Below are 18551 nucleotides of genomic sequence, written 5' to 3'. Positions count from 1 at the left end.
TTCCAAATATCTGACTGCACAAACTGTTTTAAGGCATCAAACTAAACAAGTATCTCGCCATAAAATAATTAGAACTTCTTCACAATTAACTAAAGTTACTTTAAAGGTTGAACAGTTAAAAAGAGGAAATACAAAACTAAATTCACACAAACATCTTTTTATAGCTCTAAGACCAAACTTAAAAAAATATTTTGTTCAATATCCCGCAATGATCTAGAAACCGGAGTAGTATTTTTTACTCAAATATTTGGGCAATTTTTTTGAAAACGATAGGTGGGTCAGCAAAGTGTAATAGGGGTCAAAAGAGAAAAATCAAAGAAGCAAAAGCCTTCAAAACTGACTCAATTATATTTCCAAGTCTTCCCCTACACAGAACGAAAGAGCCAACACTTGGAAACTTCTTTCCCCATTAGTCCAAATTTTGAACAGCTCTAGTACTATTCATGACATGAGAGAAGAAGATTTTCAGATCTAAAGCTTAAACACTAAGTAAATCGCCATGGCAGCTATGGTGTCCTCTGTACAAATACAATCAAACCTATGGGATGGAGTGATGGAACTGACCAAGTCGGCTCAGCAGAAAGGCACCGACCCTTTGATGTGGGCCATCCAACTTTCTTCCAACCTTAACTCTGCTGGACTCTCCATGCCTTCCACCGACGTCGCCAACCTTCTCGTTTCTCATATCTGTTGGGCTAATAACGTTCCTATTGCTTGGAAGTTTCTAGAGAAAGCTTTGACCCTTCGTGTTGTCCCTCCTATGTTCGTTCTCGCTCTTCTTTCCACCAGGTTAGCTTACTTGCCATTTATTCGAGATTACCAATCAATGTTATTAAGTGGCTTGATTGCTATAGAACTAAAGTTTATATACCCGACCTATTCAGGCGGTTAATATAATTAAACAAAATGTTCAACTCTAATTTTAAAGTTTAAGCTTTTAGCTGAGGTGATAACCTATTCGATATAGTTTCTAGGTTAAATTCTAACAACTACGCAGTAATAGAAAGTATTTTCATGAGCTTGTACTAATAGAAAAGAATGAGCCCCCGCCACGTAGATGAATGTTGAGACATACGTAATTAGATTAAAAAAAAGTGTCCTATTCCTAATGATAATTTAGATGAGGTGGTCATACAGTTTAAGAAATGCATTTATCTTTATTAGTTTCTCGTGATGTTTCGTATTGTAATGAAATTGGCTTGTATACTATTGCCCCTAGGGCTTTGGTAGATTACGAGTTTGAATCCGTGAACCAAGTATTATATTTAAGTGGAGAAGGGTAGAGGGGTGAGTCCATTATCCACCAATTTTCAAGGCTATGAACAATGGATTTCTCAGTTACAAAAAAAGTGAAATTGGCTGTTATAGAACATGATAGATATAGAAGATTCGTATAGCCAACTCTAACTAGTTTGTGATTGAGGTGTGGTGATTGGTTAATGGATTTTTAGTCTTTGTTTTTTGTTCACGCTTTTTTTCCTTTTTTTCTCTTTGCAGAGTGATCCCTGCTCGAAGGAGCTATCCAGTGGCGTACAGGCTCTATATGGAACTTCTAAAAAGATATGCATTCTCATTGGCATCTCTGATTAATGGTCCAAATTATCAAAAGTACACCTCGTTTCTTGTATCCTCTCTTCAGTTCATTTCACATAGCAGCATTTTGTTTGTTCATATCCTTTATTACTTCAGACGAGTATTTATGCATGTTGGTCATTAATACTTCATCTGCATTTTATTAAGTTTAATCTTAGCTTTAAAAAACATTGATGTGATATAGCATTTGAGTTGACACCGTGGACTACCGCAAGATGGGAATTCATTTATTAATTTGTTTAGATTTTCTGGTTAGATGGTGGGCTTGGAGAAGGTGGAAAGGTAATTGGGGTGAAAAAGGAAAGCGTACATTTATTTACTTTTGAGTTAAAGTAGGTTTTTGGTCTTCCTTTCCTTGGACACTTTGTCCACCTAATTAAGTTGACAACGTCAGTAGATAACATTCCAATTTTTGACCGTCCCGGAGGCCAGAGTATCACTTCTTTTTCAGGAAAATATTAATTGAGATTCTAATTCCAAAAAAATCATTATTTAAGGGGCTCTTCTTTCCTAAGTTGCTCTGACGGGGCAGTTTAGGTGTCGCCCCCGTGTCGACACGACACTGATGTGGGTGTGGGTATGGGATCCGTACCGGATCTGGTCAAAAGATTTTGGGTACTTTGACCATGACGGGTGAAAAAATTCGAGACGAGATACAATTTAATTCCCGAGATCAGAACCCAAACTAGGGTAAATTTAAAGAAAATGGCTTACCTTATCTTGGAAATGGATCCTTTACTTTCTGCTTCAGTGCTTCTCCTCTTGATCGAGCAGAAAGAGCAGCAGAGAATATCAATTGAGATTGGGGAAGACGGAGCATTCGAGAATTTGGGAAAGTGCAAGATTTTGACTTTATTTGGATATTATTATATTTAATACTATTGTACCCTTTGTAGTGAAAGCTTGACACACACTAACTCTGATTTTTATAATAATAATTAGAGATCTAATCTAAATTATAAAATTAATATTTAACTGTATATGAAGGTAACTATAAAAAAAGTTAACCATTAGGAGAATCCGAGAATGGAATAAAATCAAGAAATCATGCCTACAACTTGAGAATTAAAAAAAAAAATTCACACTTTACAAGCTATAGGTAAGTATTCCACAATTTTTTTCATAATTTAGAGATATTTTTATATTTTATATTTTTATTTTTTTGAATTATTTTTACCCGGATCCCCGCACCCGTATCCATACCAGGATCCGCATCTCCGAATCTTAGATTTTACATTTCGAAGGATCCGACCTCTAGATCCGCACCCCCCGTGTCAGACACCCGAACCCGTGTCCGAGCAACTTAGCTTCCTCTTCCCGTAATTTTTATTGTTTATATATATTCAATTGTTCGCCTGCTGAGCACCCCTTTCCAAGATGAGGATTTTTTAAATTCCATCTAGCAAAGTTCAGATGATCATTATTCTAGTGAAAATGATATAAGTGGAACTCATAGGAACTATAATTATTTTTTCTCACTTTATGGTCCGGGAATTTTCCTGTCTTTAGTACCCCAGAGATCATAAGATATCCATATAAATGAAAAGTGTATTGACTCAGAATTGCCAATTTATTTTGAATTTGTTTGAACTAGTGCAAATGCAGTCAACTAATTTAGTATCAACAGTTAATAAATGTGAATAAATTTGCAGGATCATGGAAGCAATAAATGATACATTACATCTTTACCAGATATTTGGACTTCAAGGATCTGAAAGTGGTCTAATTATGGTTGAATTTGTTTTTGCTATTGTATGGGAGTTACTTGATGCGTCCCTTGATGATGAGGGAGTGATGGAACTGACTGCTGAAAAGAAGTCCAGGTGGCCTATTACATCTCAAGACATGGAATTGAATAATCATGATGCTTTTGCTGGGGGAAGAGCAGAAAAGCATGAAGGATTATGTAAAATGAACACAGTTATGGCTATTGAAATAATTGGTGAATTTTTTCGAGATAAAGTGACTTCTGCGATCCTTTATTTGGCACGCAAGAACATGTAAGATCATATAGCTTTATTTTCTCAACTGCTGCTTTTGTTAATAGTGACAGTACCCCTCACACAAGTTTGCATATTACCGGTTGCCTTTTTTCACTGTTTGGTTAAGCAATGAATAAGTACAAATTGATATAGCAGTGGCTCATTGTTCATGTTTTATTTTTTCTTTAGGCCCGAACATTGGGAATCTTTTACCCAGAATTTAAGACTTCTCGTGTCAAACTCATCAGCTTTAAGAAACTCTAAGAATATTTCTCCGGAGGCTTTGCTGCAGTTAACATCCAATAATCATGTAGTCCTCTCTAGAAAGCGCAAAACAAGCTCACAGAAAAAGTTTCATGCTGTAGTGGCGTCTGGTTCGCTTGCATCTTCTGCAGATCAGTGTCATGGTGCTAGTCCATCAGTGCTGTGGCTTCCCATCGATCTCTTTCTAGAGGACACCATCGACGGGTCACAAGTAGCAGCTACAAGTGCTGCTGAAACACTCACCGGTATACATAGTACTCTAAGTTGTTAGTGAGTTTAACCTGCTCTAAATTACATTGCTAAACTGAAGTTGTATTGCAGGTCTAGTGAAGGCTCTGCAAGCAGTTAACTCTACAACCTGGCAGGACACTTTTCTTGGATTATGGATTGCGGCCCTAAGGCTAGTTAATAGAGTAAGAATTCATGATGAGTCCCTTCCATCCATTGTTAAGTTGTCTTATCTTAGCTTTCTTTCCTTCCTTTATTTCCCTTTGGGCAAAATTATAGGGAAACATGTTACCAGTCTCCAAAAAAAACAAATTGGGAAACTATGCTTCCAATGTGATATTGCAGGGAACAATTCAAGTTTAAATTCTGGAAAGTAAATCAATGCATTAGCTAAAGCTGAATTTAGGGTTGCTTTATTATTGAACCATTGCATTTCTTTCTGTAGAAGGTTCTGGAAATATGTATGATGCTGTGTGTTTGTCACTGTTGTGGGTGGGTTGGGTGGGGGAGAGGGGGAGCTGGATTTGCTTTTGGTTTCATTATTGGAATCTTCTAACCGCTTTTGGTCAATGTAGGAAAGGGATCCAAGTGAGGGACCTGTACCTCGCCTAGATACTTGCTTATGCTTGTTGTTGTCGATTACACCACTAGCAATAGCGAATCTTATTGAAGAGGAGGAAAGGAATTGTAGCTCTACCAATCAAACTAAAGAGTCCTCCCGAAAGCGTCACCAAGACTTGCTATCTAGCCTTCAGCAACTTGTCGATTATGAAGGCTTGTTGACCCCACCATTGCCTGCTGCTCCATTGGCGAATCAAGCTGCCGCAAAAGCAATGATATTCCTTTCAGGTTTACGTGTTGGGAGTGGCTATTTTGAGGGAATGAGCTTAAATGACATGCCTGTCAATTGCGGTGAGTTATCTCTTTATTGAACTGCAAGAAATTTCAGTGCGTCTGTCTTGTATTAGTTGTCCCATGTGGTTTAACTTGCTTTATACTGTTACTTTGACGAAATTGCTAATCAAGTTTGCCTCATCTTCATCCATGTCAATGGTAAGTTAGATGAAACTCTCAATTTTGCCTTTTGTCCTCAGTTGAGTATTTATGTTATTTTCCTGTTTCTTCCCTTTTTTTGTTATATTTATTTATTTATTTTTGATGGGTGATTGCGTTCGAATGGTATGATTGGAAAACTTAACTTGATTGATGGTGCATCTGTTACGTCTCTTCTATGCACTAGTATGTCAGACTACTGATGTATGTTTTTATGCTAATCTCTAACAATTTGTAGCTGGAAACCTGCGGCACTTGATTGTGGAAGCTTGCATTGCCAGAAGCATTTTGGACACGTCTGCTTATTTGTGGCCCGGATATGTAAAAGGTAGATGTGATCAAGTGCCTCGTAGTGTCTCGGCCCAAATGCCTGGCTGGTCATCATTGATGAAGGGGTCTCCCTTAACTCCTCCAATGGTCAGTTCTTTGGTATCAACGCCAGCATCAAGGTACAACTGAGTTGTCAATTAGAAAGTTTTCCTTGTCTCCTAATTTGCTCGTTATCTTCTGCCCGGAACACTTGCTTCGAATAGTAATATTCTACATAGTGCCACTGGTTCATGTTTCCTAGTTGGAGTTTTCAAACATGTTGAGAGCGTGAAAAGATAAAGATAAGAGAACTGATGCACATATAACTACTCACAAAACGATACTCTCCGACTGAAATAAAGATAGGCCTTCAACATGAAGTATTCCATCCAAGCTGGCTTATAAAACGGGCCGTAGTGGATCAGAATCTGAATTAATATGACTAAATAATAAAGTTCCAGAAGTTATAAAAAATGCTCAGCCTACTAGAGTTCGGGAATGGTTGGAGAGGTTATGGGAAATAGGCCAGATTGGCAGAAATTAAAAGATTTTATTAAAAAGGAATTTCATGGGCTCTAATGGCAGAAGGCAGATGAGTTTTTATGCTAATTTTGAGTAGGTGGAAAGAAGATAGTAATGAAGAACATGGTAGAGAGGGAGTGATGAAGATTGGATGGCAAACCAACTATAATGGAAAAGAAAATTATGGTGAATTAACTACTAAAAAAGAAATTCCCTTGAAGGGTCAATCTCATATTTGCTCTAACTTTGGATTATTTTACTAGAAAAAAATCTCTTAAAAGTGCAGTAAATTGGGCAATAGATCTGGTTTAAGGGTTAGTAATTCGGCTTTCAGTTTAATCAGTCTATATCTCCGAGGGTATGGCATGTTAGTAGTCTAAAATTGGAAAATGCAGTTGTGCAATCAAAATCTTCCCTTATTTTTCCTAGCAACTGCCTGGTCTTCAGTTAAAACCTTTTCTCTCCTGAAGCCAGGTATATCAGATCTTCTTTTTCGAAATTTATACAGTGGTATGGAACTGAAATTAAGCTCATGGATTTGATGGAAGTTTAGCAGAAATAGAGAAAATATATGACATTGCCGTCAATGGCTCGGATGATGACAAGATTTCTGCTGCTACTATTCTCTGTGGTGCCTCTCTTGCTCGTGGTTGGAATATACAGGTAATACTTGCCTTTCTCTCTAGATAAAGTGGGGTGTATTTTACTATTTTAGGTAGTTGAACCTCAAAACTCTCTTTGTTCAAAACCTCTAGAGTCTAAATTATTTATGAAAACTTTCTTTCTATATGCAGCAGGGTTCGAAGCCCTAGCATGCTTCTAATCCACTCATCACGCGCTGCACTCTTACTACTAGACCAAAGCCTAGAGGCCTCACCTGGACACCATTTTCAAATCCCATTAACATCAAGAGATGAAGAAACGGCTTAGTTTCCCCCTTCCACTGTTGGCAGTTGGTTTAGTGAGACTAATAGCCTGTTTGGCCAAGCTTCTAAAATCAGCTTATTTTGAGAAGTGTTTTTCTCAAAAGTGTTTTTCAAAAAAAGTACTTTTGATGAGAAGCAATTTGTGTTTGGCTACTTAGTTTGAAAAGTTCTTTTGAGTAGCAATTAGTGTTTGGCCAAGCTTTTAAAAAGTGCTTCTAAGTGTATTTTTCTCAAAAGTACTTTTCAAAAAAGTGCTTTCCGAGAGAAGCTACTTTTTTCTGCTTCTCAAAAACTGCTCATGCTTCTCCTCAAAAGCACTTTTTTTCCCTCCAAAAGCTTGGCCAAACACCTTAATTTTAGAAAAAAAGCACTTTTGACCCAAAAAAAAGCACTTTTACCTCAAAAGAAGCTTTGGCTAAACAGGCTATAAGAAAAAGAATGTATCTGGTGTGTATGCAACTAGGATTGGAGAAGGCAAGACACTACCCGCTGGTTGGCGGCTCGTATGACTTGTAGAACAAGGGGCGGAACGGTAGCAGCCTAGCAGGTGGTGACAATGAAGATTGATGGACGACGAGAAGGAAGAAAATAGATCTGGAGTTACGAAAGGAAAACCCCTTAAGCCAACACGGAAAATGACTCACTTTGGAAGAGTGATTTTTTTCCCTCGAAGACTACCTTAAGATACTCTGCCTCAGTAATTTAGGGCACATTACTTTAATTTGAGCTGCCAAAGAAATTAGATAATAGTGTACTTGTATTAGAAGTTGGTTTCCGCTAAGTCATTATGAAAATTGCCATTTCTATGTCGACAGACTCATTTCCTCTGTGTTTCATCTGCATGTTTGCAGGAACATACTGTTTTGTTCATCACCAGGTTGCTTTCGCCTCCTGTTCCTGCTAATTATTCTGGAACTGAAAGCCATTTGATTGGCTATGCTCGATTCCTGAATGTTCTTCTCATTGGAGTGTCATCTATTGATTGTGTTCAGATTTTTTCTCTGCATGGATTGGTACGTTGAACTTCAGCTTCACCTATCTTGTTATAATTTACTTTAAATGTCACCTATGTTGCTTGTGTGGCTGAAAATCACATTAAAAAGCAGAGAGTCTAGCTTACAGTTGCATGGCCACTCATCCTTGAAACCTGATGACAAATGTTCAGAAATGAATTCTTCTGTGTACACTTCATGAAAAGTTGATGGTATCACAAATAAATTTGGAAAAATATATCTGTATGCAATCAGGGGCCTGTACAAATATTGGAAACTTTAGCCATGCCACAAATGAAGCCTGAAATAAAGTACCGTCTTTTATGTACCTTTGAGGGCCTTGAAGCCTGAAATAAAGTACCCAGGGTTAGCAGCTGTCATAAGATTAGGATGGAGAAAACCAGGCTGTTCATTTTGTACTAATGTCTATGCGTTGCATTTTCCAGGTTCCACAGCTTGCTGGTGCATTGATGCCAATTTGTGAGGCCTTTGGTTCGTGTGCACCCAATGTGACATGGATTGTAATGTCTGAAGAAATTTCTTCACATGACATCTTCTCGAACGCATTTACTCTTCTGCTGAAGTTGTGGAGGTTTGATCAGCCGCCTCGTGAGAATGTTATGGATGTTGTTCCAGTGGGATCCCGTCTAACTCCTGAATACCTTTTGCTGGTGCGCAACTCCCAGTTGGCATCCTCTGATGATCTGCAGAAAGATCAAAGCAAAATCAAGCGGCTGTCTAGACTTTCAAGTCCATTATCTGGAGAACCCATATTTATGGATTCTTTTCCAAAATTAAAACTGTGGTACAGGCAACATCAAGCATGCATTGGTTCACCTCTCTCAGGTCTTCTCCCTGGAACTCCTGTTCACCAGATTGTTGAAGCACTGCTGAACTTCATGTTCAGAAAGATAAATAGAACTGGTCAGTCTCTGGCACCAACTACTTCTGGAAGCAGTAGCTCATCCGGGCCTGGAAATGAAGATGTATTTCTCCACCTTAAGCTGCCTGCATGGGATATTCTGGAAGCTGTTCCTTTTGTGCTTGATGCTGCTCTCACTGCATGTGCTCATGGTAGATTGTCACCACGTGAACTAGCCACAGGTTAGAGAATCTAGCCTTCAGGAGCACTTGTTTAATATACTAGACAGCCGAGCATGCAAGGACACTTTCAAGACAGAAAGAGAGATGTAGCTTTTAAGACCAATTATCAGATATAAGAGACGTATTGTGCAATGCTACGATGGTAACTCTACATCAAATAAAAATGGATAGTCAGACCTCCACTTTCATCTGGAGGCATAAAGTGTTGATGGGAGATATATCATATCCCCATCCTACCCACCTCCCCTTTACCTGTCCAAGACACACATTCTCACTCAAAAGAGAGGAAACAAAAGAAAGAAAAATGAAACTAACATGTATTTCTTAACTTGTGATTTTGCTGGTTCTCTGTTTAAGTCAATGAATTGTATGTTTTAGTATTTGACAGATGCATTTTCCCAATCTCAGGTCTTAAGGATCTGGCAGACTTTCTCCCAGCGTCTTTGGCAACCATCGTAAGCTACTTTTCAGCTGAAGTGACACGGGGTATCTGGAAGCTTGCTTCTATGAATGGAACTGACTGGCCAAGCCCAGCTGCAAATTTAGCAACAGTGGAGCAACAGATAAAGAAAATTTTAGCTGCAACAGGTGTGAATGTCCCAAGTCTCACTGTAGGTAAGCACTTATCTAAGTTGAAGCGATTACATTCTCAAGGTCTAAAGTGTGGCGTAAGAAACCTGCTTCCTGCTTCTCGTTTAAGTACAATCTTTTCCCCATACCTATTGATTTGGCACCTACTGGATATACCAGTTATCTCTGGTGATAATTTCTCCATGGGTGGGTGGAAATGTCTTCTCTCTCTCTCTCTCTCTTGCTATCACATGTGGGAGGTGGAGATAATAGGGTTTGATCCCTGTACTTTTAGAGAACCAAGTTATGCCAGCTAAACTAACTTGTTGGTGCTAAGATTGACCTCCCAATCATTGATGCATGTAAAACCGGTCTCTATCATTGATGGATTCAAAAGCTTTGCTATACTCACCTGGACTTTCATACATATCCTGTCCATCTGTTTCGGGTTTTAACTGTTCATTCATCTCTTTCTGCATGTCTAGCTTATGCTTTTCTGTTTGTAGGTGGAAATTCTCCAGCTACCCTTCCTTTGCCCCTGGCTGCCCTTGTGAGCCTCACCATTACATACAAACTTGATAGATCAACTGACCGCTTTCTGAACCTGATAAGCCCAGCCTTGAGTAACTTGGCTACAGCTTGTCCTTGGCCCTGCATGCCTGTCATGGTTGCACTATGGGCCCAAAAAGTGAAGCGGTGGAGTGACTTTCTTGTTTTCTCTGCATCCCGGACCGTGTTCCACCACAATAGCGATGCAGTGGTTCAACTGCTTAGAATGTGCTTTGCAGCTACACTAGGTCTAACTACATCTTGTATCGCAAGCAACGGCGGGGTAGGTGCACTTCTTGGTCATGGTTTTGGCTCTCATTTTTCTGGTGGCATCTCCCCTGTTGCCCCTGGTATACTCTACTTGCGCATCCATAGAGCTGTCCGAAATGCCATGTTTATGACCGAGGAAGTCGTCTCCCTTTTGATGCATTTTGTCAGAGATATCGCAAGTAGTGGATTACCTGCTGAGAAATTGGAGAAACGAAAGAAAAGTAAATATGGTATGAGGTATGGTCAGGTTTCTCTTGCTGCAGCAATGACTCGTGTTAAGCTTGCAGCTTCACTGGGTGCTTCATTAGTTTGGATCACAGGTGGTGTAGCTTTGGTTCAATCATTGATTAAAGAAACCTTGCCATCTTGGTTCATATCAGCACATGGGTCGGAGCCCAGTGGTGGGATGTCAGGAGGGCTAGTTGCAATGCTGGGGGGTTATGCCCTCGCTTACTTTGCAGTGCTCTCTGGAACATTTGCATGGGGAGTGGATTCATCATCACCTGCATCCCAGCATCGATCAAGTATTCTTGGGGCACACTTGGAGTTCCTTGCCAGTGCCCTAGATGGGAAAATATCCCTCGGTTGCAACAAAGCTACCTGGAAGGCTTATGTTTCAGGGTTCGTCAGCTTGATGGTGGGATCCACACCAGGCTGGATGCTAGAGGTGGATGTAGATGTTCTGAAGAGGCTAAGTATGGGTTTGAAACAGTGGAATGAGGAGGAATTAGCATTGGCTCTTTTGGGTAGTAGTGGTATTGGCGCAATGGGCACGGCTGCGGAAATGATTATAGAAGGTGGTTTCAACTTTGTTAGATGAGTTGGGGTTCAGTTAATGTTACTCCTACAATAGTTTGTACTCAAGCGAGAGACTTGCCTGTACCATTGCCTCTCAGATCATCAGAGGAGCTTTAGCTTTTGTACAAGTTTTGATTTTGTACATATACCATGTAGATGAGCATAGAAACCAAATTATTGAAACCTCTTGCTCATATGAGTAGGAATTCTTTTTTTTTTGAACTTTGCTATTTTACTGGTGTTCCTTCCCTAGCTGTAGTACTAGTGTTATCCTTGTGTTCCTTATGTTTAGTAGCACTAGTGTTATCTTACCCGAGGTTCTCCTTGCTTCGTTTTATTACTATTTTGTTTGTTGTAGTTCTCTGTCGCTGATGTGATTTTATTTTATTGTATTGAGTCGAGGGTCTTTCGCAAACAGTCTCTCTACCTTCACAAGGTAAGAGTAAGGATTGCGTATATACTACCCTTCTCAGACCCTACTTGTGGAAATATATTGGGTATATTGTTGTTGTTGTTGCTATTTTACTTATGTTGGTACCATGTGGGAGTATTAGTTGGCAATCTGTCTCAGATATATGTATTTTATGATATTTCACTAAAGTTCGTGTTAAGCAGTTAATCTTTTTATTAGAATGGAATTAAGTTGAACTAATCAAGGCCTTATTTTGTCAAGAAAATTCATTTAGTACGAGACCCAAGATGACGTGGCCGACAATAACGCTAGTTCAGTTCTGGGCTAGATGGGAGAATCTTGATTTAGTTCGATCTACTCTTCTCCTTGGTGGATCGAATAAAACATTAAGATTTGGGTCAAAACCAAAAGTATAATTGGGTCAAGTGTACATATAGCTAATCTCATGATGCTATTTAGAGATTAATTAGTACTTATTTTGTTTCAAAATATTAAACCAAAAAATCGGGACAACTCATGACATTTTTGTCCTGAAAATTTGAACTGGAAAACTGAAATTCAGGACGTACTGGCTAATTCCTAAATAACAGTCCTTTAGAACAAATACTTGGTGTCATTTTTACGGTATAATTTGACCAACAAGAGGATTAACAACCTCCCGAAACAAAATTAATATCGTATTTAGAATTTTGTCATACTATAATGTATGAGTTTAGAAAAGTTCAAATAAAATGAGAAGCAGGGAGATAACAAACAAAAGAAGGAAATTAAGAAGAGCAAGTCTAACTTAAATGCTAAAACGCCTCCACCTCCCCTCAATAGCTTCTTGTTTGATTCATACTGAAGCAAAATGTTTAACTTTTTACAAAAAAATTATTTACACAATAATGCCATTAAAATTTAATAATGACTAACTGTCTATAGTAAGTAAAGATAGGTAAGATTCCAAATATCTGAACTAATATTTAAAAATTATTTCAAATTAGTGTTTATTTAGCAAATTGGCTCATATTTCAACTTCAAACTTTGAAAAACAGAAAAATTAAACTGTGTTTCATATCCAAACATAATTTTAACTTTCAAATACTCTTCTTAAACTTCAACTTCAAATCTTAATTTTCTCAAATCTCAACCAAATCATGTCGAAGCACCTTAGAAGTATGTTAGGCTATAACATAATCAAAATATCCAACAATTAAAATTCTCACTCCCTCATTTATTATTATTATTATTATTATTATTATTATGGTTTCTAAGTCAGCTTGCGTACTTCCTGAGTAAATTAGTGCTTTTTTCTTTCTTTTTTGGGGGGGAGGGTGTAAGGAGGACTACTTGAAGGACTGTATAAAAATTGATGGGATTTAATCTCAATATTCTTTTTTCTTTTTTTAAAAAAGGGGGGATTTATCCGGGGTTTTAGGGACAGCCATTAACCAGCAAGAAATGGAGGCAATAGGTCTGTCCCTAACATGCACTGCAATCCCTTGCGTCTCTTCTTCAGCTTCATCTTTTTCAAGAACTCCATCACTTACTCTAATCAAATATTCACCCAGCAGAGGTCAGCTTCTATTCTAATCTCTGTAATCATATTTAGAGTTTATTACTATATAAGATTGCAGCATCTAAAAAGTTACAATCTTTAGCACTGCATAGAAGAAGAAGCAAAGGAATCGAGGAGCAGGATCTGTATGGCCTTCCAAAGGAATATTATGATGATGTATGTTCTTTTTTTCCCATCATCTATTCTTGTTTCTAGGCCTTTTTTGTCTGTTTCTACTTTATGTTTTAGTATATTCTTCCATCTGACCAATGAATTATATAGTTTGATTTGATTACCACTTTCTAGTTTAATTCTTGAAAAGGGTAACAAGAGAAAAAAAGGGGGGTTACGAGGGTCAAAGCTTCCATAATTCAGTGTGAATTCCGACACAATCTCTTAAGATTTTTTAAGTAAAATTTATATAATTGGAAAATTGAAGTGCATGAAAAGTATTATGATTCACAGTATGTTACAATTAAAATAGTAAAAAATGTTTTGAAAAAAATTGAAAAGGCTCTCTGACTCCTTAATATAAATAATAGTGTAGTATAAGATTTGACTGAGTGGAGTAATATACAAGCAAAAGTAGAGGAAAAGGAAAGTATAATGTTATATATTCTTTTGAAAGTTGGTGCTAACCTTACGCTGGTTAGGAATGGCAAGCTCGACAAAGGGAAAAGACTAAGGAATTGCATAGACTACGTCAACAGGAGGATGAGGAAGAGGAAAAGAAGGTTGATGAATATCGTGAAATTGGATTGCGCTTGAAAAATTATCCAGAAGAAGAGCTTCTAAAGGCCAAGAAATTGGTTGCAAGCTTCATTAGATCAGCCGAAGAAGTGGAAGAGGTGAACTACTTTCATTTCTAATGTGTATTCTTATCTTTTTCTAGTTGTATATAGATAAAATACTCTAGGTGTATGAGGCTTTCCATGTGATACAACTATATTTGTTTTTTAGAAGATTAGAGTTACAATTGCACCCAAGGGTGTGGCCTAGTGATCAATGAAGTGAGTTGAGAACCATGAGGTATCAGGTTTAAACCCCAGTGGAGGCAAACACACTAGGTGATTTCTTTCAATATGTCCAAGCCTTGGTGGACAGAGTTACCTGGTACCTGTTGTTGGTGGGAGATAGCAGGTATCTCGTAGAATTTGTCAAAGTGTGTACAAGCTGGCCCGAATACCACCGTTATATAAAAAGAAAAAGAAAAAAAGAAGAAGATTAGAGTTGCAACCTTTATGAGAATATAACATTATACCTTGATAAGTATTCTACTTACTTACCCAGCCAAGGAGAATCTTAACAATGTCAAACTTGTTATGGAGTTGGTGTAAATACAAACAAGAAAATTACTAAGTGCTGTCATTTTCTTTTTCCTTTTTTCCCCTTTAAAACAAGAATGAATTATTCTCTTTAGTCCTACAATGTCTTAATGAAGAAATTTAGTAGCAAAAGGATATCTTTTTACCTTTTTCTACCCACTGTTACCTCATGTCCCCTTCAAGAGAGTTAGAAGCAGAAATCCTCGTTTCTCAAGGATATAGTTCCTCTTGTCAGTTGCTAATTCAAAGATGTTCAATTAAGTCATTGATCTTGTTGATTTATGTGACCTTGAGAAAACTAATTGAAGAGTTTATTTTTGGATTTGTAGATTTCTTTCTTTTCTATTTCTGTAGGTTGCAGAACTAATCCCAGCAACCCTTCTCTCTTACGGGACTTCATTTCCTGACTGGTTATGGTGATCTATCGTGTTATTAATTTAGCCTTTAAAAACTCTTCTTGCTTAGAAAATCTATCTCTCTATCTATCTATTATAGTAACTACTTGGATGTGGCATAGATTACATGACCATCTTCTTGTTAATCCAAGGTCTTGTATGTTCTTTTCACCCGGCGGGAAGAATTCCAAAATATTGTCATGTTGACTGTCAAATTAGCTTAAGTGAGCACTTTGAATCCAATCATATGTGAGATTAGCGTACGGCTTGACGTACCAAGTGCCAGGTGTCACGACCAAGGCTTGATCTTACCTTAGGAAGTTCGGCAGTTACTTCCTCACATAAGTGAAAAAGTAACAGTATCCTTTTTGTTTTCTGTGAGCCAGATTTACCTGTTGCTTATTCATGATTGTAATTTGCTGCAACTCCCTTGTTCGTTTGGTTTGATCCTGCAATAGAACTATTGTAGTTTATCATGCCATAATCATTTTTGAACTGCACATACTAGAATTTGGGTCACTCGACTAAGTTCCAATTTTTTTTATAACCGGGAAACCCCGAGGACCAGTGGTACACGGTTTGGACCCGCCCCTCTACCGTTCTCCACTTAAATACCAGGCTCTTGTGCATGCGCCTAAAAGACACATCATTGTGTTCTTACCACTAGACCAGTGTTATCAAAGGCGAAAAGCGCAAAAAAGCTCTACGGTCTATTGGGGCTTTAAGCGCAAAGCGCAAATAAAGCGTGGGCTTTAATGAAAAAAGGCGCAATTGGAGAAAAAGTAAAAATATGTATATGTAGTCCAAGACTAATAATTATAAGCATGAATAACAAATATATGGACAAAGAAATTGAATTTTTTTTACAATAAAGCGAAATATCAATTGTTTAATGTCGCATTTTCAGGATTACACTCATTGGCAAGGAAAAGTATGCCATAGAGCCTTGATGCGACACTAAAGCGCCCACAAAGCGAGGCGAAGCGCTCAACATGTTTTGAGCCTCGCTTCAGGGCTTAAGCGCGCTTTAAGCGCGCCTTCGACAACACTGCACTAGACGAGCCCTAGAGACCATTTTTTTCCTTTCTAAATTCCAATGTTGCAATAGCTTTCTTATTGGACATTGTTTCTTGTTTTGATTCTTATGTGCAGAAAATTGAGGAAGCTGCAGAAAAAGGTGAACTCGATGAACTTGTTCTGTTGATCATATGGAATCGGCTTGATCTTGCTCGGCGTGATGTAAGTATTTTACTGCTATCTTTTCTTTCTATGACTACTCAATGACCCTTATCCACTTCTTTTTCCTGTTTGTGCGGCGGATTTGCCTTTTGGGCATCACTCATCAGTATAAGAGTCACATTCACCTTAGCATATTCTTTATTTCATGAGCTAAGATTTTTGGTTTCAATTGCCAAAGGGGGAAACTGTGTCTGCTTCAAAATCTAGCACACTTATGCCGTAGCAAATTTGGATCTGAATCTAGACAGGGTTTTCCCCGAATAAAATGGCTCTTGTTTAAATGAGAAAATTTAGAGGACTTACTGTAATGATTAAATGATGAAGTGCAACATGCATGATATTTCATGCAATTTTCCTGTTAGGTATTGTTCCTTGACAATTCTTTGGTTTCCATCTTGGTGTGTTTAAAGTTCTTCATATGCAGTGTGCAATCTTAGCTTAGTATGTACTGTTGCATAGGCAGTGCGGCAATGGGAATAACCGTCTTTTTTCTACTTTGGTGTTTTAGAAGAATATGCACCCTCTAAGTTCTGTGCTTGTATAGAATATCCTCTAGAAGTCCAATGCGGTAGCTCCATTGGCCCCTTCCCCGAACTCTTTAGGAAAAGGGCCAAAAGAACAATCTAATGCATGTAAGATATCTTTGTTGCGCTTTCCAGGATGAGAAGGATGCAGTTCGAAGTCTTGATCTCTTGTACAGGCGAGTTGAGGTATGTGAAAACAGGGCTTCAGTGGGAGTTCTCCTGTCAAAAACTCATATTCTGTGGTATCAATTAATGAAACGTTGCTTAACCTGTATTTTCATTTATTTCTTCTCTTATTTGTTGTATTCCTCTGCCCACCAAAATTAGCTTTTGCAAACATTACTATCACTTTGATATAGTGCACCTCATCTTAAGTATCCATTTTAGATAAATATCTTACCCATTTGTTGATCTTTGACGAATTCACAAGTAGATGTGGTTTGCTGTTTATTTATATTTCTTACCTTGTGTCCTTTCTTTTTAGTTTGTTTTTACATTTCAACTGGTAGGCTTTTACTCATGTTTTTTGTTGACTCGTTCATGCTCAGTCATGTTTTATCTCTCATCGCATGTTGATAGAAACATAAGCTGAGCAAGAGATCCTTTCTTGTTGTTTTCTTCTGCTGCCTTTACTTTTTTCCGTCGCCGGCCCACCCCCCAAACTCTCTGTCTCCCTCTCTCTTTATTGGGTTTTCCTTTTGTCTTTAAACCTTTATCCTTAAATTTAGACAGAGATTTTGAAGCGGGAAGCAACTCCTGCCATGAGACTACTGAATGATCTTCTGAATATGCATGACGGTGGACTCGATAATGAAGGATGGCTCAAAGCATGTAAAAAACGTTTGGTTGATACATTTCCGCGAGAGGACCCATTTAGTATTCTTGTACCTGCAGGTTTCGACATTGAAAAGGTATATTTATACTCTTTTAAATTGCTTTTCTTATTTGAAATAAACTGTTTATCTTCCTACCATTAGCCTGTGAGATCCATAAAGCCGATTTCACTTGTGTGATATTTATTCACTTTTCTATATATGGTATGCGCGCGTTAATTTCGTCACTTCAAGACGTATCACATTGCTTTTCTTTCACTCTCTGCATTTCTTGTTAGCATCAAGGTCCTCTAAGACCAGCTTTGGAAGCTGATGATGTGCTTTTGAGGGTAGATTTTGTCAGAGAGGTGGATGCACTGTTAAAGGAGGTTCGATCTGAACAGACTGAAGCATTAGAGACACAAGGACTTGATCCAGAATCAGTGGCAAGTAGATTGAAACAACAGGAGAAGCAACGTGCAATACACCAAGTCGAAACTCTTTTGGATCTGGCCATCAACTTGGAGTGGTAGTTTGCTACCTCTTCCCAAATGAGTAAGTTCACTGAGTAGAAATTTCATAACAGAAGAAAAGTCACACGAGGTTCTTCAATAATATTCCCGGTTCACAAGGTTCTACCAGTGCAGTCAGTATATGTAGTGTCCAACTCCAACTATCATTAATAGCAAAGACGACTCAGCATGCTTAAAAGTTAGGGTCCGAACTGCAAGACAATGCAATGTGTTTATTATCATCTGTTAGCAATTTGCAACATAATTTTAGATATTTTTGCCATGTCTTCTTCCTTCGTGCCCCAGGTAACAACCGTGTGCTGCTGCTCTCTCCCAAACCGACAAGAGTGTCTATATTTAATAGCTGGAAGCATAGTATTTGAAGCTTTATTTATTAACCCAGTGTACCCTACTTGGGGTATACACTGGGTTTTTTGTTGTTGTACAATTGATGTAGTAGCAAATTGTCCTGATTCAGTCAGTGGGGAGACATGTTACTCTTCTGAATCAGAAAAGTTTTAAGACGATTTGGGTTCAATGTTAGTTTCTTCTATTTATATATGTGAGATTCTTTTTCTGGGAAATACTGCTTGGGCGACCTTATAAGAACCTTACTCAGACTGTTATATTCT

The 18551-nt window shown here is 38.1% G+C and overlaps 2 protein-coding genes across 5 annotated transcripts; both read left to right on the top strand.

Annotated features, from left to right (window-relative positions):
- The first annotated feature begins 358 nt into the window (after positions 1-358).
- Positions 359-11503, top strand: LOC107775727 (mediator of RNA polymerase II transcription subunit 33A). Its single transcript, XM_075237798.1, has 12 exons — positions 359-789; positions 1498-1608; positions 3246-3593; positions 3765-4084; positions 4161-4252; positions 4643-4979; positions 5359-5569; positions 6500-6614; positions 7729-7890; positions 8316-8973; positions 9382-9588; positions 10050-11503. Exons 1-12 carry the CDS (start codon positions 500-502, stop codon positions 11180-11182), a joined length of 3984 nt encoding a protein of 1327 aa, XP_075093899.1. The 5' UTR covers positions 359-499; the 3' UTR covers positions 11183-11503.
- A 1437-nt stretch (positions 11504-12940) lies between these two features.
- Positions 12941-18503, top strand: LOC107775741 (protein PALE CRESS, chloroplastic). 4 transcript variants are annotated; one of them, XR_012702709.1, is made up of 8 exons: positions 12947-13130; positions 13216-13289; positions 13766-13960; positions 15985-16071; positions 16731-16781; positions 17324-17506; positions 17762-17962; positions 18226-18503. XR_012702709.1 is itself a non-coding variant. In XM_016595517.2 (8 exons), the coding sequence occupies exons 1-7, from the start codon at positions 13016-13018 to the stop codon at positions 17938-17940; spliced, it is 939 nt and encodes a 312-aa protein (XP_016451003.2). In that variant the 5' UTR covers positions 12947-13015; the 3' UTR covers positions 17941-17962; positions 18226-18503. The 4 variants fall into 4 exon arrangements, 3 of the variants coding, with proteins under 3 accessions (XP_016450995.2, XP_016451003.2, XP_016451010.1); XM_016595517.2 differs by having other exon boundaries at positions 17707-17962; XM_016595509.2 differs by having other exon boundaries at positions 12941-13130; positions 17707-18503.
- The last annotated feature ends 48 nt before the right edge of the window (positions 18504-18551 follow it).

This window comes from Nicotiana tabacum, chromosome 19, assembly GCF_000715075.1.
Source record: "Nicotiana tabacum cultivar K326 chromosome 19, ASM71507v2, whole genome shotgun sequence".
Taxonomy (NCBI): domain Eukaryota; kingdom Viridiplantae; phylum Streptophyta; class Magnoliopsida; order Solanales; family Solanaceae; genus Nicotiana; species Nicotiana tabacum.
The sequence above is the reverse complement of the archived record's forward strand: the minus strand, read 5'-3'. Positions and strand labels throughout refer to the sequence as shown.